Raw genomic sequence first — 23,675 nt, forward strand, 5'->3', positions numbered from 1 at the left:
CTGCAAGGGAGGCTGGAAATGTTTAACCGGGGCCCAAGGAGAAGAGACAGCCTGTTTGTTGAACAGGTGTCCTCCCTCGGCCACAGAGGGTGCCTACAGCTACTCTGAAAGAGCTCTGGGGAAAGCTGTTGAGAGTCCTCCAGTAGACATTTTCCTTCCTCCTTTTGTAGACTCCGCCTCTAAGGTGCTCTGCCACTACTAAGAAGGCAGACCTTTGCTCTGGCGTCAGACAGATGGGACTTCAAGCCCAAGCTCTACCGGTAACTAGCAATATGTCCCTACAAGTTCCTTAGCCTCCCTGTGCCTCAGTTTTCTCACCTGTAAAACGGACGACAATAGCTCTAACTTCGGGACATCGGGTAGATTATATGACAAGGCATAAGTAAAGCTCTTAGTACAACGGCTGGTGAGTTGTAAGCACTCAAATATTACAGTGCCAATGCTACTGCTAATAATTATAACAAAAAGAGTACTCTCATTCTTATAGGCTTTGAAAATGAAGAAAAAAATCTGAGAGACAAACACAGCTTCCTGTAAGAATTGAGATAAAATGTGGCAAGGGTCTGGCCTGGGGTAAAATTAAAAAAAAAAAAAAAAGAAGAAGAATACCAATTAAGCACTTTTATAACCATTCTCTTGAATCTAAAAGAAATCAAGAATAAATAATTTAAGGATCCAATAACACATTGCGAGAGAAGAGTCGAGGACCTACAAAAGCATAAAGTGGCCCAGATCTCCAGTTTGGAGGTTTTTCAAAGTCACCAATACCCCTAAGCAAAATTAAGGTCTCTTTATTCTCATCCTCAGGTATCTGCGCTGCATTTCGCATTTCACAGTCTACCTGGTTTTTTCTTGCTGCCAGGATTATTCTGACTTCTTTCCCAGCCATCCTCCTCCTGCTGATTGACCATGGCTTTCCCCAGGTTCTGCCCCCGCCCCCTCAGTAGGCCAGCTCAGTCTTCATTCGGCTCAGCCTTCTTCCCCTCCATCCAGCTCCAGAGAACACTTGCCCTGAGATCCTGGGCCCCCTGACACCTGAATGAGTTCCTTTTTGCCAAATAGCTTGCCTTTCTCGATTACGCCATTTCCATCAATAGACGGCCACTGGGGTCACATAGTGAGGAAACAGAGCCCAAAGAACCTTAGGTCTTAGACACCTAACCAGAAGGAGGTACAGTTCAGCACAAAAGCACCCTCCAAGCACAGAAATGGCAAACGGTTCCATTTCCAAAATCAAGACAGGTGTTAGGGAAATAGCCAGTGGGGCTGTAAGCTTACTTCTCAGTTCATCTTCCAAAGCTGTAAAGCCAATGCCTTTTTTGGGACAAAGCCCCAGAACAGAGAGTTCCAGCACAGCTTTTCAGAATAAGATAAGCCCAGTCTGCTCAAAACAATTAACACTCCCTTCTCAGCTGACTCGTTACCTGGAACACAAAGCTTGCTTGCCTATTTAAATAGAGAGAGGAGAAAGGACATGGAAGGAAAGGGAGGACCATTACCAAAGTGAATGTACCAGCACTTGTCTTTAAAAATAACAAAGAACAGGGGCGCCTGGGTAGTTCAGTCGATTGGGCGTCAGATTTCGGCTCAGGTCATGATCTCACAGTTTGTGGGTTCGAGCCCCACATCAGGCTCTGTGCTGACAGGTCAGAGCCTGGACCCTGCTTCAGATTCTGTGTCTCCTCTCTTTCTGCCCCTCCCCACTCATGCTCGATCTCTCTCTCTCAAAAATAAATAAACATTAAAAAACTTTTTTAATAACAACATTGTAGAAGATTAATATTCCATTTTAGTAGCCCAAGCTTTTTTGTTCTGCAGGTTATGTTGTTTTAAACCAAATTAATTGGGGCACCTGAGTGGCTCAGTCGGTTGAGCGGCCGACTTCAGCTCAGGTCATGATCTTGCGGTCTGTGAGTTCGAGCCCCACGTCGGGCTCTGTGCTGACAGCTGAGAGCCTGGAGCCTGTTTCAGATTCTGTGTCTCCCTCTCTCTGACCCTCCCCTGTTCATGCTCTGTCTCTCCCTGTCTCAAAAATAAATAAAAACGTTAAAAAAAATTTTTTTTAAATAAATAAACCAAATTAATTGTCTGCCGTGTGCCTTCTGATGTTTGGTCACTTTAGCTCAAAAGATGCTTTTCAAAGTGTAAGGGTCTTGGGGCACCTGGGTGGCTCAGTCGGTTGAGCGTCCGACTCTTGATTTCAGCTCAGGTCATGATCCCAGATCGGGGGATGGAGCCCCGAGTCAGGATCCATGCTGAGTGCGGAGCCTGCTTGGGATTTTCCCCCTCCCTCTCTCCCTCTGCCCCTTTCCTCCCACTCACACACACACACACACTCTCTCTCTCTCTCTCTCAAACAAATAAGAAACAAACAAAGTGTAAATGTCTTAAAGTGGAAGTTATAACACTTGTGTAACAACATATTGGGAGTAACAGGCACTTTGAAGTGGGGTCTGGCGGGGGGGGGGGGTGGTTTCCTTCCACTATTTTCCTTCAGTTCAGTTCCTCATTATAACTGTCCTTTTGCAATTTTCACAATTATATTCTAAACAGTTCTGAAGATAAATTGATGTATCTAGTTCTTTTTACATTAAAATCTGTCTTTGCAGGGGCGCCTGGGTGGCTCGGTCGGTTAAAGCATCTGACTTTTTGGCTCAGGTCATGACCTCACGGTCTGTGGGTTCAAGCTCTGCGTCGGGCTCTGTGCTGACGGCTGAGAGCCGGGAGCCTGCTTGGGATTCTGCGTCTCGCTCTCTCTCTCTGCCCTCAACCCCACTTGTGCTCTATCTCTCTCTCAAAAATAAACATTTTTTAAAAGTTTTTTTTTTTTTTTGATCTGTCTTTGCAGAACAGGGTCACACCTGGGGATCGCAGAGAGATGCTATGGCCCCAGAAGAAAGAAAAACAAAGGCTGTGGAAGAATAATGTATTGCAGGGGCACCTGGGTGGCGCAGTCGGTTAAGCGTCCGACTTCAGCCAGGTCACGACCTCGCGGTCCGTGGGTTCGAGCCCCGCGTCGGGCTCTGGGCTGATGGCTCAGAGCCTGGAGCCTGTTTCCGATTCTGTGTCTCCCTCTCTCTCTGACCCTCCCCCGTTCATGCTCTGTCTCTCTCTGTCCCAAAAATAAATAAACGTTGAAAAAAAAAATGGTTAAAAAAAAAAAAAAGAATAATGTATTGCAGCCTTTTCCCTTGCAGTGTTTTAGCTCTCAAGAGTGAAATAATTACAACAGACCTCATTCGAGGCAAAGGAAACTGATGAAAGCAGGTAATTTAATTCAGATACGTGGCTTTTCCTTCCATGGGAGTTTTTAAGAGCACACACATCCACGACAGATGGCTTAGGAAGCACGTAGTCCTGTCTGCTGTATGTGGAATGTGGAGAAAGCCGCCTTGTTAAAGCCCCTTTGTAACTCATAATCCCCAAAGTGAATGATGTTATGACCTCTGGCCTATCCCGCCCCTTGTTAAAAAGCTGATGGTAGATACAAAAAGCGAAAATCACAAACTGCTGCCCTTCTAAAATGTCTCAGATCAGTCCTGAATGTTATTTCAGGGGAAATAACTTCAGCAATTCTTTGGATCTCTAAGTTGGATGTACACCTGGGTGATCCAGACAATTTAAACTTTCAGGCAGAGCAAAAATGTAGGAGCAGGAAAGCTAAACGCTGTGTTTAAATAGTACAACACCGCCACCTAGAGGTCAAACCCTTCGGGATTGGACACAAGGGCCAAACCAAGGGAAAAGTTAGGCATGTCGCTACCGGGACCAGAGAGGCAACCCCTCCTTCGCATCAAAGTGGCAATGAAAGGCGATTTAAATGAGCACAGCCTTTTTTTTTTTTTTTTTATGAGATATTGAGGAAGTGCTGCATAGTAGAAAAATATGCCTCCCCGATCACAACGGACAAGAGCAGGTGCTGAGCAAATCACCAAGAAAAGGCCGGGAGCAGACAAGGTGCAGGGATGGGGGAGTAGATGAAAAGGCAGTGGTTAGAGTGATTTTTACGGAGGATCTGGCATTACAGGTTACGGGAAGCTGATTCCAGGTTGATAGAACCGCAATTGTGAAAATATACAGGCTTTACTCTCTTACACAACCAGGTCACCGAAGGTTGTATTAAGACACTTGGAAATGGACTCCTATTTACAAACCCACTGAAAACATTTCAGTAAAGTGCCCTTCAGTGTATTCATTACACACTGCTTGAGTAGGCATTCCTTTTTTTTTCTTCCCTTGAGAGAGGGTGAGAGCGAGTGAGTGAGCAGGGGAGAGGGGCAGAGGGAGAGAGAGAGAGATAGAGAATCTTAAGCAGGCTCCACACTCAGTGCAGAGCTGATGCAGGACTCGATCCCACAACCCTGAGATCATGACCTGAGCCAAAATCAACAGTTGGATATTCAACTGACCGATCCACCCAGGCACCCCGAGTAGGCATTTTTTTAGAGGGTCACATAAGCTTAAGAACATGGGGTATAAACCAGCGTAAAAAGCTTCTCTATTGCAGTGTTCTCAGAACCTTTAATATTTGACTGAAAATAGTCATTCTCCAAAAGACTACAGAATGTTACTTCCAAAATTTGACTATAGGATTCTTTTTCCCCAAAACATTCCCATGGCAAACCCTGCCTCCCTACTTAGGGAAGCAAGGCCAAGTGGTGGTTTAGAGACGCAAGTTCTAGGGGCGCCTGGGTGGCTCAGTCGGTTGAGCATTTGACTTCGGCTTAGGTCATGATCTCACGTTCCGTGAGTTCGAGCCCTGCGTCGGGCTCTGTGCTGACAGCTCCGAGCCTGGAGCCTGCTTCCGATTCTGTGTCTCCCTCTCTCTCTGCCCTTCCCCTGCTCATGCTCTGTCTCTCTCTCTCTCTGTCAAAAATAAACATTAAAGGGGCGCCTGGGTGTCGCAGTCGGTTAAGCGTCCGACTTGAGCCAGGTCATGATCTCGCGGTCCGTGAGTTCGAGCCCCGTGTCGGGCTCTGGGCTGATGGCTCAGAGCCTGGAGCCTGTTTCCGATTCTGTGTCTCCCTCTCTCTCTGCCCCTCCCCCGTTCATGCTCTGTCTCTCTCTCTCTCTGTGTCAAAAATAAACATTAAAAAAAAATTAAGGACACAAGTTCTAGAATCAAGCTGCATGGATTCCAATTCTAACTCCACCACCCACCATGGAGTCCCTCTATGCCTCTTTTCCCACCCTCAAGAGTACCTCCACGAAGTAATACACATATAGCCCCTAAAATAATTGGTAGGAGTGGCTACCCCTTCATGTCTCTCCTGGCGGCTCCTCATGTCCACAGGCTTCCAACTCTGGGCCAGCAGTTCAGGGAAAATGCTACTCACAGAAACACTCCAGCCAGGCCCAACTGCTGCCCAATTCCCTTTAGAAACTATGTTCCTTTGGGGGTCTCTGGGGGACACAGAGGAGTGCTTTAAGTTACTTTACCAGCTTAGATGGAAAATACTGACGTTCACGAGTAACCTCTTTTGGATAAACTAGAAAGGCTTTCAGCATTTGCAAAACAGGACAAATAGAGAACCCTAACAAAATCCACAAATCACAGGCATTGCTTTCCCCAACTATAAGGCTTGCAAATATCAATTCTAGCTTTAAAATCATTTGTTTCTCTGTGAATGCACAGAACTCAAAATGTAGAAGGTAGATTAACTGACAAATACCTTCAGCATCTATATTGGGACTTCATTGTGTGTGTGTGTGTGTGTGTGTGAGAGAGAGAGAGAGAGAGAGAGAGAGAGAGAGGTTGCAGTTCTCTCTGAGGTAGCCTGGAACAGGTCAGCAGGCAACCCCTTCCTAATAGTTTTATAGGATTCTTCCATTTCCTTTCATCCTGAGTTGTCTCCCTCATTCACTGTCTCTATGTCACCCTTTTTTTTTTTTAATTTTTTCAACGTTTTTTATTTATTTTTGGGACAGAGAGAGAGAGAGACAGAGCATGAACGGGGGAGGGGCAGAGAGAGAGGGAGACACAGAATCGGAAACAGGCTCCAGGCTCTGAGCCATCAGCCCAGAGCCCGACGCGGGGCTCGAACTCACGGACGGTGAGATCGTGACCTGGCTGAAGTCGGACGCTTAACCGACTGCGCCACCCAGGCGCCCCTATGTCACCCTTTTTCAACTTTTCTCCTTAGTCACTCCTGAATTTATAATTTTCCATAGCAGTAGGAGAAAACTTTTTCTCGGGCGCCTGTGGGCCATGGTGTACTCATCTTGAGGCATTATTTCTGTTTAACCGATAGAAGCCTGAGGCCGGAGACACGGGCAGGCAGCCCTGGGCCGTCACATCGGGAACGCAGGCCCCATGGCACGCTAACGACATCGAGGACTTCGTTGGCCAACCTTGGTTTACCAAGGCAGTGCCAGTTTACACGCATCACTCTGGCATAATTATTGATGGCATCCCTTCCACTCTCAACCGCATCCTGGGTTGGAGTTTGATTTATATGGTCATCCCATCTGCGATTCCAGACAAGGATTCTTTACTCCTCTGGACTTCAGTTTCCAGAATTTGAAAAAGGATACAGGATGAGGTATTTAGGAGGTTCTTTTTGTAATGTTTATGTGCTTTCCATTTCAAAGTCTTAAAACTGAATTCTAAAGTCATCTGATCAAGAAAATTAGAAGATCTTTCAACTTCGGGGCGCCTGGGTGGATCAGTCATTAAGTAGCCAACTTCGGCTCGGGTCATGATCTCACGACTCATGGGTTTGAGCCCTGCGTCGGGCTCTGTGCTGACAGCTCAGGGCCTGGAGCCTGTTTCAGATTCTGTGTCTCCCTCTCTACCCCTCCCGCTCTCGCTGTCTTTCTCAAAAATAAACATTTTTTTTTTTTTTAATCTTTCAACTTCTATCCACCTTCCTCCCTTCTTTTTTTTTTTAAATTTTTTTTCAACATTTATTTTTTTGGGGACAGAGAGAGACAGAGCATGAACGGGGGAGGGGCACAGGGAGAGGGAGACACAGAATCGGAAACAGGCTCCAGGCTCTGAGCCATCAGCCCAGAGCCTGACGCGGGGCTCGAACTCACGGACTGCGAGATCGTGACCTGGCTGAAGTCGGACGCTTAACCAACTGCGCCACCCAGGCGCCCCCCTTCCTCCCTTCTATAAATGAATGTATACCCCAATCAGTTTAGATCCCACCTAACTAGATCAACATAACCGACATTTAAGGGTCAATAAGAGTATCCTAGGGGACACCTGGGTGGCTCGGTCAGTTAAGCATCTGACTCTTGATTTCAGCTCAGGTCATGATCTCACAGTGGTGAGATCAAGCCCCGCGTTGGGCTCAGCATGGAATGTAGAGCCTGCTTAGGATTCTCTCTCCTCTCCCTGCTCCTCCCCCACTCATGCTTGCACTCTCTCTCTCAAAATCAACAAACACTTGGGGCGCCTGGGTGGCGCAGTCGGTTAAGCGTCCGACTTCAACCAGGTCACGATCTCACAGTCCGTGAGTTCGAGCCCCGCGTCGGGCTCTGGGCTGATGGCTCAGAGCCTGGAGCCTGTTTCCGATTCTGTGTCTCCCTCTCTCTCTGCCCCTCGCCCGTTCATGCTCTGTCTCTCTCTGTCCCAAAAATAAATAAACGTTGAAAAAAAAATTAAAAAAAAAAAAAATCAACAAACACTGAAAAAAATAAAAATTAAAAAATGAGTATCTGGAGCCACCTGGGTGGCTCAGTTGAATGTCCAACTCCTCGTTTCTGCTCAGGTCATGATCCCAGGGTTGTGGGATCAAGTCTCATATCAGGCTCCACGCTGAGTGTGGAGCCTGCTTGGGATGCTCTCTCTACTCCCCCATCTCCTGCTTTCCCCCCAACCCCTCTGTCTCTAAAATTAAAAAAAAAAAAAAGAAAGAAAGAAAGAAAAAGAAGAGTATCCCAGTCACTAGAAGAAATGAACAAACCTGGAATTGGCACAAATTTTGTATACGGCGTTGTACTTAATTCATCTCCTTACCCCTTCCTGGCTTTAGATATAACACATCAGTGGTGCCAACCCTGAATACTCCCCACCAGGAGAGAAATTTGTTGGTATGAAACACAACTAAAAAACCACGTTCACGGAGGCCTAGACTTCCCCACCCTAAGCAGAAAGGGGCCAGGAGAGAGGTCTGGACACAGGTATGAAATTCCTGCATCAGGACAGAGCTTGAAATCCGAAAACATATGGCAGGTCAACCATACGTGGCAGCAAAAGAAATGGGTAAAATGAGACAACCCAACGCTCCATCACCCCACCCTCTTCGTGGCTGAGGCAAAATAAAAAACAGGTTTTGGAGTAAATACATTTATTGATACCCATTTTATATACTTCAGTGAAATAATCTATAAATATAAAAGCGTTTTCTTTTGGATATCGCCATGGTCCATGTAAATACTCAACAGTCAGAATCATCTGCAGGAAGCACTTCAAGTCACACTGTTAGGTTTACAGACCTGAATATACATATTTCATTAAACAGTGGCACTTATGTACTCAAGTGGTCCAGTGGCTTTGGATACAGGACTACTGGGCATGTCGAGTAAAAATAATGTGTAACTTTAAATCAACGGACAGGGTATCAACCATCAACAAAAAGAGACAATTACGAATTAATATCCTAAGTGAAGAAAGTACCACAGTTGACACTTGGTGTCAGAATACTGGAGACAAAGTATGTTTAATGACACATGTTGTGGCGCCATGTGCTCTCTCCGACTCCCAGTGGACGGCCCACCAGTGCCTTAGGGTCATTCATGGTTAACAAAACAGCAATTCTTAAAGAATCTAAACAGCTTAGAACAAAAGGTGTGTAGCGGCTGGTACCAAGTTTAAAGAAAAGTGAGCTAAGTATTTCAACGACATGATGAAATTTCTCCCCTGGGAGGAGGAGCTTGTGGGGAAAACAAATTTGTTCAATTCCCATTGTTACACCGACCATGATCACTTATCTAATGGAGGAGAAAGAACCCAGGTATCTGGTACCCAAAACACAGGTGCAGATCTGTCTTCTGTCTTAAAGTTTCTTCCTCAACACTCCCCAGAGAACTAATGCAGCAGCCACTGTGGAGCCTTGCTCTAGACCTGATGCAGCATAAAACCTTCTCATTTCTTCGGTAACAAGTACAGGAATGTCCTTTGCTGCGGTCAGACCATGTGTCTTCTGAGTTAGCAAGCAAATGCATTTAAAAGGTCTTAGGTGTGCAACGTCCAAACTTGAAATCTGAGAGGCAGTGTTAGAACTTAAGCAAGGCAGGATTTTTAGAGACTACTCAAATGAAAACCTAAGTGAAGCATATAAAAATTCAGTTCTTTCTATTATTTCCAACTGGTAATTGACAGCAACATTCTCCGGTAAGGATGGGTAAGTGGTGTTATCTCCAGGTCCAAAATATCCCAACTACTTAACACAGGACCCCAAAGAGGAGAATGACACACTTGAGTTCTGGGGTCTTTAGAATTCTTTCTTGCCATTTTTAAAAAAAAGAAATAGTAGCTTCAGCTGCACACCACTGGTTGAAGGGGTTTTCATCCAAATGAGAAACTCGACCCCTCGTCTCTAGTGGGACAGGCACCAGGATTCCCACAAGCGGCAACTCCCATGTCCTGTAGCACGTGGCATCTGACCCTGGAGTGAAGAGTAAGCTGGCACAGAGCCCCGACAGCTGGAATTCAGGCTAGATGGCATTTCGCGGCGTGCCATTGTGTGCCAATGCTTTCAGGCTGGGGGCACTGGTCTGGTGACCACAGCTCCTGTGAGAAGTCACACCCACCTCAAAAACCTCATGAATAGCTTTTCGGAAACAGTGGAAGTTGTAGTCTATTAAACCTGCAAGAGAGAAAAAGAAGATCAGGCCCCCTGAACGTCAATGGTGAAATTATCCATTAGGAAATATGTAGCGACAAAAGAAAAAAATTGTTATGTTAAAAAAAAAAAAAAAAAAAAAAAAAAAAGCATGGGAATTTTATGAGGAATTTTCTATGCTAAATCATGTGCCCAAACTGTTAACACTCGTTACCTCTGGGGCCTGGGAATAAAGCAGGTCAATAAATAAAACAACCAGGAAGGTAAATGTGCTAAGAAAGCTTACAATAAAATCTAAAGTGAAAGTAACACATTTTTCAAATTATCAGGCTTTGCCTTTTACAAGTCTCTCGGGTGGCCAACGAAGGGCTGAAGGGGATGGCTCAGCGCGGCAACCCGGCACCCTGCTCGGGAGAGGCCTGGGGTCTGGGCGGCACCAGAGAGGCCCGTCGGGCAGAGCCTCAGGCAGCCTCCACCCGCTCCTCAGCAAGGCAGCGCCTTCTGCATCTGTTTCCTGAATGGTTTCCAAACAAGATTTTGGTCAAACAGTTCTTTTTGTGACAGAAATGGCCAGTTACCTACCAAAAATCCATTCTTCCTTAGTAAAAGAAACCCAATTTTGGATGAGCACAGTGGTGCTCAGCTAAAACATTACATTTCCCAGCCTTCCCTGTAGTTATGTACGGCCACATGACCAATTCTGGCCACTGAGATAAGTGGAAGCATGTGGGACCTCTGTGAAATCTCCTTAGAAGGAAAAGGATGCATTCTTTCCCCAGCCCTGTTCCTCCTTATTGTGTGGAATACAGAGTTCCAGGAGCCATTCTGGACCATGAGGTGACCTTGAGCTGAGAATAGGAGCCAGTGAGAAGAACAGAGGTCAGAAGAAGCACCAATGCCCTTGAGGACAGTGTGACATACAGACTACCACACAAGAAACCAATCAAAACAACACAGTGTTGGGGCGCCTGGGTGGCACAGTCGGTTAAGCGTCCGACTTCAGCCAGGTCACGATCTCGCGGTCCGTGAGTTCGAGCCCCGCGTCGGCTCTGGGCTGATGGCTCAGAGCCTGGAGCCTGTTTCCGATTCTGTGTCTACCTCCCTCTCTCTCTCTCTCTCTCTCTCTCTCTCTCTCTCTCTCTCAAAATGAATAAACTTGGGGCGCCTGGGTGGCGCAGTCGGTTAAGCGTCCGACTTCAGCCAGGTCACGATCTCGCGGTCCGTGAGTTCGAGCCCCGCGTCAGGATCTGGGCTGATGGCTCAGAGCCTGGAGCCTGTTTCCGATTCTGTGTCTCCCTCTCTCTCTGCCCCTCCCCCGTTCATGCTCTGTCTCTCTCTGTCCCAAAAATAAATAAACGTTGAAAAAAAAAAAATTTAAAACAACACAGTGTCAGGGGCGCCTGGGTGACTCAGCTGGTTGAGGGTCCAACTCTTGATTTCCTCTCAGGTCACGATCTCATGGTTTGTGGGTTCAAGCCCCACAGCGGGCTTTGTGCTGACCACGCAGAGCCTGCTTGGGGTTCCCTCTCTCGCTACATTTACTACTTCTCTCTCAGTACCTCCCCAACCCTCTCTCAAAATAAACAAACTGCTTAAAACACACACACATGATATGGTGTCAAAATGACTATAAATGTCAAAGAAGTCTAAAGGAGGGAGAGCCCAGTGCAGGGCAAAAGCAGCCAACGAAAAAGCCTCAGGGAAGAGGCAGAACTTTGGGGGTACAGGCAAGACTTAATTAAGCAGGAATGAGGGGCAATATCACCAAAAAACCAGCAGGGAGCTGGCAGTGAGAAGACGGCACAGGTGGAAGACACTGGCATGACTGCAGACAGGGACAGAGAATTCTCACTGGGAAGCAGCTGGAATCAAGTATGAATAAGGAGATTACAGCCAAATCTGGGAGGTCTTTCAGACTCAGAAAAAAAAAAAAAAAAACTATAAAAGTTTTTGATAAGTTCAATTACATTAAAATGGACTTCTGTGAAAATGGTAAAAAACTGACAATCAGGGAGACTTGAACACTAGCCAGAGATTTGGTGATATTATGAAACCACCGTTCATTTTTTTTAATGTCTATTAATGTTACTGTTATGTTCTTAAAAGGACACTGTCTCTTAGAGACACCTGCTGAAATCTGCATAGACAAAATTATTTGATCAAGCCAGAGGTTTGTTCCAAAATTATCCAGTAGGGAAAGAAGTACAGCAATGAAGTACAGTTGGCTATGATTTTGATAATCATCCAATCTGGGGGATAAATAAAAGGGGTTCATTATGTTATCTTCACTACTTTTTTGACAGTTTCCACAACAAAAGAGTAAAAAATAATAATGATTTGGCTGGTAGGATAAACAGAAAAGCAGGAAGCAGGAAGATGGGCACATGGACATTCACTGTGTTATTCTACTTCTGTATATGAAAGTTTCCATAACCAAAAAGTGGTTGTTTTTTAACTTTTTTTTGAAGTTTTATTTAAGTAATCTCTACACCCAATGTGGGCTCCAACTCATGACCCCAAGATCAAGAGTCACACGCTCTTCTGACTGAGCCAGTCAGGCACCCCCTTTTTTCCAAGTTTGGCTGTCTTTTGTTTGGTTTTGTTTTTTAAGATGACAATGGAGAAAAACGAAGAACTTATAAGAACTGGCATAAAAGCTACTTGCCACGAGGAAAATGTCTGCCCTAACTAGTAATTAAGGTAAAAATTAGAACCAAATAAGATACCATTTCACACCTACCAGATTGACAGGCATTATCAAGGACATGAAGTGACAAGAACTCCCACCCACACAGTAGTGCCAGGGGTGAAACTAGTAAAGCTACTTCGGAAGGCAATGTTTAATAAAGCTGAGGTTGTATGAATACATCTCTATAAACTCCACTACTAAATACATCCTAAGAGAAATTCTCCACACGTGCAAAGGCAAATGTGGTCATTTGTCACATCTGCGTATTTGCTGCAAAACTGTATGTGATTTTAAAAATAATCTAAATGTCCGGCAAAAAGAAAATAAATTGTGGTATATTCAATCCATACAGTATGGTGTGGAGAGAAAATGAATGAACTGAACATACATGTTATCGATACAAATAAATCTCAAAAAAGATCTTGAGTGAAAAGAACAAGCAAGTTGCCGAAGACCATTTACGTTTTTACATCATTTACACAAAGATACACAATCCGAAGCTCTATGTTAAGGAAGATACAAAGTAAAGAATAAACCATACATAGGAAAACTAAATACTACATTCAACATAGTGCCAAGGAGACTTCAAGCGAGAAATACATAAAAGACAAGTATGTCTCTACCATGTTTTAGTTCTGAAGCTCAAAGGTGAATACATACGTTTGTGTTTTACCCCAAAATTTTGTGTATCTGATGTGGTTTAGTAACATTAGTGAAATGATATTCATTCATTCAACACTAAATTACTACTAAAAATGCAGAAGGAGCAGGCACTTGTTACAGTGAACAGCAGAGAGCTATTATAGATCCATGAGAACTCAAACAACATGATGAAAGTCGTTTTCTGAAAGCTAGTCTGCCTTTGGAATAAAAGACAACACATACCAAAGCTCTGAAAACACATGCCAAGTGCATAACCTCAAACAGGACTTTACTGCAGCACCACAGGCCTGGATTGGAGTCACTGACAGTAGAAACAGAAAGGAAACCCAAGAAACAAATAGTAAGATTGGGTGAAAATTCAATGTCAACAGTACAGGAAAATAGAAAAAAGAGAACACAGAATACCTTCTGTGAAATGATGTGCAAGGGCCCCTTCAGCAATGCCACCACACAGTTACTTGACTACAAGATATCTGAGCTTGGACACCAGAAACCGTCATAACTAGTAACAAAAGTAGGTAGCCAAGAGGGTCATGAAACAGAAGTGAAAGTATTCATCAGTTTTGACACCACGTACAACAATAGTCAAATGAAGTGAAAATGTCTTACTGACAGCTCCAAACGTGGAACTGGAATATGGGCCCAAGTCAGAGCTGGAGATGTGAATATTTCAATCAGCTACATAGAGAAAATTAACTGAAGCCACGGCTTGGATGCACTGGCCAGGAGAGTAAGTGAAGAAGCGAGCAGAAAGACTTGGCTCTGAAGAATGCTCAGGCTGAGAAAAATGGCCAGAAGAAACTCGAGAGGTGGTCAGAGAAACAAATACATAAAATAACCTGGAGAGCCCAGCGTTAGGGAAGCACACAGAGAGGAAAACTTACAGAAAGGAGGGACTGGCAGGGCCATATGCTTCCGAAGGCTGAAGAGGCTACAGAATGAAGAAAGGCCACTGTGCATAGCAGGAAGGGACCTGGGAACCTGCCAAAGAAACCTCGGTGCACAGACTCGGGTGGAAGCCAAACAACAAGCACTTGGACATGTATTAAAAGGACCCCAAATAAGAAAGGCTGGAATTAAACACGTGATTCAACATCAAAGATCAAAAGAAGGATAAAGTCTGGACTATACATGGAAAGGAAGGGACAAGAGTAGTTTGAGCTGATAATCCTCTAACACTGCAATATTATTTTCCCTTATTTCAAGAGCCTAACAAATGAGGACAAAGAACTTCCAATAAAAACAACCTTTTAAAATGCCATTACCTTTTCGTTCAAAACTTTCTTCCCTAAGAATGCAGACCAGTGCCAAAAATTTAGTCACTTCCTTTAAATAAAGGACAGTTGTATTATTCAGCTTGATAATTGCCATAGATTCTTTGTCATAAGCACTTCCACTTCCATCTTCCTTTAACCTGTTTTAAAAGAAAATATTCATTACAGGTTTCCCAGTGAGGTGTTCTGTCACATTTAATTTCACAATGACGAGTCTTTCTACCCAGTTTCCCAAGTGTCTTTTGAGAAAAATTACTGGCTTAAATATGCTGGAACAGAGGTTCTCATTCAAGAAATACGGTTCTCAGACTAGGATGCAGTATTCCATGTGTTCACACCATCACCTTGTTTCCCTAGGATACATGGAGTTCAACAGGTTTCAAATCTTCGTCAGTCATAACTCATCTGCACTGACCGCATGCAAATAAAAAAGGCCCCAACATAAGAGGGCTGCCATCGGGGAAAAAGGAGGAAGCATAAAAACTAAAATGAATAGAGTCTGTCAAAGGCACCATGGAATCCTAATCCTCGCTTACGAAGCGAGCCTTCAGGTCTGAAACCTATTTTACTAGAATTGTCACAATTATAGGTAGTTATCCTTCAAAAGATGTAAATCAAGAGTCAAGCAGGAAGCAAATATAATAATAAAACACACCAAAGTGCGTGCATGGATTGTATGAAGAATGACAATGGAGATTTTCTCTTTTATAACATGCCTTATGATGTATAATGTATTTTACAATGTACTTTACACTGAAAAAAAAAATTTGCAACTAAATTTGATTTTTAAATGATAAAAAAAGGGGTTATGAAATTTTATTTTAAAGAAAAAGCAAATGTTCTATTTGTCCATTTTTAAAATTAGGAATGGGAACAAGAAACTTTCCTGAATAATATAATAAACAAAAATCACATTTTTACTATGGGAAAAAAAAAGAACAAAGGAGAGCCTGTAAGCACAACAGTGGGAAAGAGAAATAGAAGACAGGTAAAGAACAGCTAAGAGAAATGCATTCTCCTCCTCAGAGGCAGCTAGAGAAAGACGCGGACAAATCAGGCTGAGAGACCAAGGTGAAGGGCAGGAACACAGCAATGAAAAAAGAGTTCAGATCAGGTGGAGAGAGGAACAGATAAAGGACACAGGTACCAGAAAACAAAGGTAATGTCAGAGCGTCAGAAAGTGCCTTGAGAGTGCTGATGTTAATATGTGAGGGGGATCAGGGCTATTATAAGCAACAGAGGCTGTTGGCTTTTGAAATAACAGTAATTCTCCAGAGTTTTCACTCATCCTCTGGACTATTCTATAAAGTCACACACTTTTTTAGACATTTATTTTGGAAACATAGATGTGTGGGTCAAATTTTTCTATTTGCGAGTCCTTCTGATGTCCAAAATTCTGATTTCCTGTTTCTGAGCTCTATGAAAGATTAAGGATCCCTCATTCCCACAAAGCCTGAAGTTAAATTAGGAACCAGGACTTACTCTGTTATTCCAAATGTTTTTAATAAATAAATCTACTTTTTTGATCTAGCTAAGACCCTAAGGGAGAAGACACAGTGCAAAGCCCCCAAATAATGGCAGAAACTTTCAGTGATAATGAAGTCTGGCATTAGCACACCTTGTCAACTGCTCTTATCCCTCCTCTCTGAAGGAGTAAGACATAGCAGTCCGTCTACAGAGAAATCACGTTCCAAGTTGAAGAACTATGGTCAGAACAATTCCACCCCACACAGTACCTGCTAGAAGCCTCAGAAATTAATCCCTCTGACAAACCGAACAGGGAGTTTTCCATCTGTCTGAGATCTTGCAAAAATATGTACGTAACTTACCCATATATACAAGATACATCAATTACAACATCAATCATGTCACAGCAAAGTTCATAAGATTGCATATCCACAGGTGAACTGTCTGTTGCAATGTAGATTTTGCTGACAACATCGAAGAGAAAAGCTTTTTCAATACCTGAATTCTTGGAAAAACAAAATTGGGCAAGTGTCAGTTTTAAGAATCAAAATTTGTAATTTACCTAATATCCTGAATGACTAACACACAAGGACATTTTTAAATGTACAACCCCATACCAAAAAATCAAAAGGTATTTGGTTCAGAGACACTTCTGTTATCCAAGGAATAAAAGTGGAATTACTTCTCTGCTCTGATTTACTAACTTGATTGCACTAAATCTGTTTCCTCTTCCTCCTTTACTTAAATGGATCATTTGCTAAGACACCACCAAAAAAATTAACAAAAAAAACCCTCCAAAAATCAAGCCATCCTACATTTTCAACAATCCTTTCTTGTTACAATAATCAATCTCTGATTTGAATGACCTTGCTACCAGAAAGGCTTTCCGTGGCAATTAGCAAAACATAAAAGAATTAATATTATGTCAACATCTAACATACCCCAAAGCCCAAAAGAACTGGGGATCACTACATGCTGAGTCCTTCAAAGTAATGTCTGGGAAATATAAAGGTTGAATGTTAAATTTACTGAAGGAATATCCTGTTTTATTAAGCTGAATCCTCAAAATAAGAAAGGTGAAATATGATACTAAGATTACAGTTAGCAAGGAAAAGATCAATTTTTCAATGTGACCTCCAATAAAGCAGAGATTAAGCAGGCGTCAAATTCCCAAAACCCAGTCTTTTCCAGTTACTACTCCTCACGCAGGAAACAGATATTATGATTTTTTTCATGAAGATTTTTTATTAATTAAGAAATCATGAAGAAATCTTTCATTAGTCCATTTTAAGACCAAAAGGGTGAGCACTAAAGTGCTCAGAAAATAACTCAAGCCATTTTTTTAATGTTCTTATGATTTATTTTACATGTTAAGTGTGTCATTAGTCTTTCGGCCTGATTCAGACTAATTCAAGCCAGTTTTTGGAGACGTTGATAACACAAATATATTCAAGAAAATGGAATCAGAGACTGTAGTGAATTAGCTCACTTACTGATATAAAGATATTTAATAGGTTTTCCAAAGTCGGCAGTTGTGGGATGAGTTTCTGCACCACCTTACTAAAGGCTTCAAATATTGAATGGTCATAGATACTAGTCAAATAAAAGCTGAAAAACACAACACAGTTTGATTATTTTGGAAAATAAAGTGACAATTATCATAAAATATAAAATTTTAAGTTTCTTATCATTTCATTTCAGGAAGTTGACACAAAGCCTTTTTACACAAATGCAGCTTCCCCACTTGGCTTGTAACCATCCATCCCGTTACTGCATTTACACAGAGGGCAATTCCCTAGTACCCAGAAAAGCATTTCCAGATGCAGAAACCTGAATATTCACCTAATTCTTTGCAACCTGATCCAAACAGCTTGATTTCTTAAGCTAAATTAACTGACAAAAACCAAGATAAAAACCAAAAGAGATGACAGAGAAGGGTGACATTTATTAAATAAGAATGTAATTCATGTCTCTACTAAAATGTCATCTCCTCAGAAAGCTCTTTCCTGACCCCCCCCCACCTAAAACAGCACCCCTTTCACCTAATTTAATTTTCTTCATAGCACTGTTAAGTACCTAAAATTACACTATACGCTTATTTGTAAGTACTTTTGAGCTGTCTTATTCATCAGGATGCGGGCTTCATGAGGACAGAGATTTGACAGTCTTGCTCATAGCTATAACCCCAATGCCCTCAACAGTGCTCATAAATATTTGTTCAATACACAAATGAACACAATTGATGCTTAGAATTTATATAAATAACATATTTAGAAAGATAGGAGCTAGGGCCCTATTGAGAATGGAACAGGAATCTGGTAGCCTAAAAGGACATACAGCGGAGAAGTAATATCTATAGATTTAACAAAACACATGTGAGAAAGGGACACTTTTTAACATTTTAAACAATACAATTTCACCTGCTTTTTAGGTCAGGAAGTATACTTTTCATTACACAGTTGTTCTATTTATTTACAAGCTTATATTAAAGTCAGAAACACAGAACTGTGGATTTCACACTTCACGGGTAACTTAAAAATACTTTCAAGGAGCTGACCTAGGACCCTAACCCTACGCAAGATGGGGCTTGCCTTTAGATGTTAGAGCAATGAAAGAGAGAGCCCAAGATGAGCCCCTAAAGGCACTAAGGACAAAAGAGTATTTTATTGTTTCCTGTAGGCAAGAAGGTTAGCAATATGAGAAGATCCTGCAAGGTCTGTGACACCTGGAGGTAGATGGGGACATGGAGAACTTGAGACACACAGGGCATTTAGTAAGCTGAGTTTCTAGTAACTGGAAATCAAATGAAGCCTAATCTGCAGGTATGCTAGTAATTAACAAAAGCTAGATGCAAAATTCTACAGAGGTTAACAAGGCCTAAGGCCCTATAAGGAACTAGAGAAAGGGATGGCAGGTACCACTGGGGTGGGCTGCCCCAGAAAGGGACACAGAAGTAGTGTAACGATTAGAATTCCCATGGGCACTAGGGAACACAGGACAATCACGGCCTAAAATCCACTGTTAATAGTAGATTCCCAACAAGTAAGACTGAGGAATTTAATAGGGATGCATTTTCATTTTCTCTTACAAATGTTGAATATTTTTTTAAGTGTGACTTACTAATAAATATTTTAAAATTTTAATCCAGGCAAAGTATAGACCAATGAGGTTTTTTTCTACAGGACCTCCTAGAAAAATAACTGAAAGACCTTGGAGCCTGAGACCCTAGGGAATATTAGGGATAGGGATGGGGACTGGCTTGAGCCTATAAGGAAGTCACTGTAACAGACCAGGGATAAGGAAATAGCTACACGTGTGTCTCCCCGCTTCCTCTTTAAGCTTTTACATCATCAAGAGAACATTTTCTTGGGTACTTTTGATCACTCGTATCTACCTATGCCACCAAAAAATTACAAAATATAGAATATTCCTCATATACTTTCAGAAGACAAGCACATAAACCATCAATCCTATCTAGTAGGTGTTTTTTTAAGTAATAATTTTTAATTACATTTAACTATGAATCAGTTCTTTAAACTTAACAGGAGCCCTAAACAGATTTATAGACTAAACTCACCTAACCCAAGCTTTAGAGATTCATAAAAGCATAAACTGGTTTTAAAAACATACAAAAGATACATTAGAGTCCAGATTTGAAACCATATCCTCTTTAAAAGACCCTTCCTACTGGGGGAAAAAAAAAAAAAATATATATATATATATATATATATATATATACACATATATATATACACACACTGTGAAGAATCAAGCTACAGAGTTCTACAACAAATGTGACAGAGAGTCTTTGAGTGAAGGCAAAAAGAAAGAAAAAAAAAAAAAAAAGATGAAACTAAGACAGGGAAGTCCCAAAGCAGATTTATGCCATGAGGAAACAGGCTGATCCCAGTCCCTTGAGATGAATTTCTACAAGCGCCAACGAAAACACTTAACATGACTTCAATCTCCAGGAAAATGCAAAAAACCGGGAAAGTAACTTCTCAATAACATCAGGCTCCCAAAACTAAATTCGACATAGAAGAGATCAAGAACATTACAGCTTTGGGAAGGATATACCAGTAACAGAAAACTACGTGTTTGTAATGACAGAGATGGGAATACATTTACACATTTTTCAGGGCTCTCATATCAAACACACATGTTGTTACCTAAGGTGGAGTTTTTCTAGCCCAGCATCTGCAAGGTCATCATTGGCCCTTTGATGAATGTCCCTCTGTGTTTCTATTTTGTGATCATCAGACAGACCATCAACTTTGTGAATAAAAACCTCAAAATTCATGTCTGGGTTAACTTTGTAGGCTTTAGAAACAGTAATGTGAAGTCTTGTTAAAGCCTCCATGTAGTCATCCTGTAAGTCAGAACAAAATATTTTTTTAAAAAGAAATCTTGTAAAAGTCAGTAACGAGTTAAGAAAGCCTCAAACCACCTCTTTCCCCAACCATAGAAAATGTATTAACCTAATTATTCACAAATACTCAAAACATTCAAATACAGTAACATACTTTAATCTCTCTAAATCTTTAATCTCTCCAGATAAAAAATGTAATTACCAAGTTAAAGCCTGCAATTTTTAAATATTGGTAATATAAGGAAATGGACATGTCTTCCCAAGAGAATTTTTTAAAAGTAATCCCAGCTCTGCCATTTATTAGATGTGTGACTTTAAGCAGGTTGCTTAAACTTGTGATCTGAGTTTTCTTCATAAAAATTGGCCTTACCATACCTACCTCATGGTACCGTGAAGAATAAATTAAATTGGACCAGGTATGTGGAAGCATCCATTACAGAACCTGTCACTCAGAAAGCATTCCCGACTGATGTTTAAGCTTATATAAAGTAAGCTTCTTAAGGACAGGGACATGTCCCATCCTTCTCAGTGCCTTTCACATGCTAGGCCCTCAATAAATGCTTGTTGAGCTAAACCCAATTTGGACAGCCAAGGAAACCAGTCACTTTAATATTTACTCAGTTCTCCTCGTCCTCCTTATATTAAGGGCAAAGAGGAGATTTTTCCAGCAAGTGACATCACTATAATAGTTAATGAAGTACAGCAATATCCACTACTAGCAAATAAAAGTGGAAACCTGCTCATTAACTGGAACTCAAAGATAATAAATAAGCCACTATCTCCTAGTCATCTCTTATTCTGCACTCGCACAATGGCATGCCTGCTCCCAACACACCTCTGTGGCTACATCTCTCGTACCGCAAAGACTTCTACAGGCAAAGAAATAAGCAGCAAGAAGCACATGATAAAAGAAGATAAACAACTTTCCTTTGTTTCTACATCTTTTGACAGCAAAAAAAAAAAGAAGTAAACATCATTATTCCTAACTACCTGTGCATCAATGACATATATCAACGCTCCGGTTCCCCTGAAGATCATCTCGTAGTCAAAAGTTGGGTCAAAAAAGTCCATTTGCCCAGGAAAATCCCAGATCTGGAAATTCACAAAGGAGCTATTGGAAATGTCATCTTTATAGATCTTGTTGGTACTTTCCAGAAAGAGGGTCTCGTTGGGTGACATTTTATGAAACACCACCTGTTAAAAGAAAGAAGATAATCTTATAACTATTCAACTTTGTATTCCAAGGTCAAAGTTCCACTCTGAATTCACATGTAAAAAACGTGATCCTACAACAAAAATGTTTAAAGAGATAAAAAAGTGAATGGTGTATCCATCAGTACTCACTACCCTTTGGCTTCTGAGAGATGAGAAGACACCAAATTACTTTCCATCAGGCCTATTTTGGAGCTAAACTTTTCTGCTATTTTCTCTGCGCCATATTCAATCCTAGTTGTAGCCATGTCTCTCGTGTTAATTTTGTTTTCTGTTAAACTTATTAATTCTGCCAAAATCTGCTTTAAGATTACAAAAACAGCTAAAGTTTAAGAATTTTTGTTCATTGAAAACTTACTGGGATGCCTATATCAGGCTCTGGGAAATCGTTAGAAACGTTAACTGACTAGACTCTGTCTTCACTGAGTTTGCAGTCTTGTGGAAGAAATAAAACAGACAGTAATTATACCAAGTAGAAAGTGACATATGGGGGGAAATAGTGATACATGGGGGGAGGGGAGGTGACAAGGAAAAACAGCTCCCATGAAAGAAGAAATAGTAAAGGTAATGATTGAGAATCAGGATAATCACAATCCATACAATTCTAACATAAAGCTAATTTGTCCCTGTCACTTTCTAGAAAAGGAAAATAGGTGGTTACTCCCAAGGTCTAGTCAATGAGTAACAACTGAGAAGAATGAAATGCAGTTTGCTAAAGCCCTACCATAAATGTACTCAAATTTTGCTACAATAAGTGAGATGATAAATAAAACCCAGCAACCCAGTAAATTGGGAAGTAAACACAACACAGTAATCCAGTAATTTCGGAAGAAGGCTACTTTTTAAAGCCATCACGTTTACAAAATATCACAGATTTATTGTGGACAGACCTTTGCAACAGACTGGAAAGGGCAACAGACCGGGTATCTGGCGTTTTAATACCAGCTCACTTGTGTGTTGGGGGGGGGGGGGGGGGGGCTAGGGGAGGTGGTCAATCTTGCCTCAATTTCCCCCTTACTAAGAAGGGTCTAGCCCTCCATCTGTTCCTGGCAGACCCGAAGTGAAAGCAAATGGGCTGACTTAGGTCTGCAAATACTCTCGAGGTCTCAGAAGATTTTTGTATTGGGACACATACGGGAGGACTTCACGAGTAACTACACTCGCCTGGCCACCAGCACTAAAATTGGGGGAATAACAGCCCCCGAGCCCCCAGGAAAGTTAAATTCTCCTTCGTAGTAGTAAGAAGAGCAAGCATTAAAATGGCCAGTGACTTAGTCACAGCTCTTCCAGACGCTGCTCCCTGGGGCTCACCTGGGAAGCCCTGCAAACTCAGGCCACCTGAAGTGAGAGGAATACACAAAAACCGGGTAGGGGAGGGAGTCGGACAAGTTCTCCAAGTTGGGACCGGAGTGTACGTCCCAGTTTCGGAAAAGCACTCAGGGGCTGGGTCCCAGGGGGCGGAGGTCCCGGGTGGTGGCACCGGCACCTGCCTCCCTCCAGCCAGTCTCGCTTTCGGGGACCCGCTCGGCCTCAGCTGACTTGGGCGTGGACTCCCAGGTCGGGGTCCTCCGCGGGCCGTGCCTCTGGCCCCGCTCCCCAGAAGACAAGAAAACGCGCGGTGGGGTAGCCCTACCGGCCAGCCCGGCCGCCGCCCTCCTCGGGGCCCCCCACCCCCGCCCGGCGGCCACCCGAGCCCCCGGGAGGGGGAGAGAGGCCTGGGGGACCCGGCGCGGCCCCACTCACCTTCTGGATGGAGGACTTGCCGCTGCGCCGGAGTCCCATGAGCAGAATCCTCGGCTTGGAGCTGTCAGTGCCCCCCGGGCCACAGCCTCCGCCGGCCCCCGCCCCAACCCCACCGGCCGCGGCTGCCGCCTCCTCTTCCTCCTCCTCCACGCCGTAGCCGAAGTCCTTCGGGAACGAATCCGCCGCGCCGTAACTGCCGGCCAGGGGCGTCTCCTCCGCCCCGTACTGCAGGGACATGGTGCTGGAGCCGCCGCCGCCCGCGCCCTGACAGGCCAGGCCAGGCCAAGCCAGGCCGCCGCCTCCCCAGTCCGCCGCCGCCGCCGCCGCCCCCGGCAGCCGCCACCGCCGCGCGGCCCGCCCCCTGGAACCCGGCTCTCATAGGCTCCGCGCCGAGACCCAGCCCCTCATTGGCCGCCCGAGCTGCCACTCGGGAGCAGCAGGGTAGGTGGTGCCCGTCACGTGCC

The 23,675-nt window shown here is 43.2% G+C and overlaps 1 protein-coding gene across 1 annotated transcript; it reads right to left on the minus strand.

Moving 5' to 3' along the window:
* Positions 1–8,280: 8,280 nt before the first annotated feature.
* Positions 8,281–23,531, minus strand: RRAGC (Ras related GTP binding C). Its single transcript, XM_040469699.1, has 7 exons — positions 23,212–23,531; positions 21,247–21,450; positions 20,057–20,256; positions 17,381–17,495; positions 16,250–16,392; positions 14,412–14,560; positions 8,281–9,818 (listed from the first exon to the last, which is right to left on the minus strand). The coding sequence occupies exons 1-7, from the start codon at positions 23,446–23,448 to the stop codon at positions 9,667–9,669; spliced, it is 1,200 nt and encodes a 399-aa protein (XP_040325633.1). The 5' UTR covers positions 23,449–23,531; the 3' UTR covers positions 8,281–9,666.
* Positions 23,532–23,675: the final 144 nt, after the last annotated feature.

This window comes from Herpailurus yagouaroundi, unplaced genomic scaffold (genome assembly GCF_014898765.1).
Source record: "Herpailurus yagouaroundi ecotype Mexico unplaced genomic scaffold, PumYag 77, whole genome shotgun sequence".
Classification (NCBI taxonomy): domain Eukaryota; kingdom Metazoa; phylum Chordata; class Mammalia; order Carnivora; family Felidae; genus Herpailurus; species Herpailurus yagouaroundi.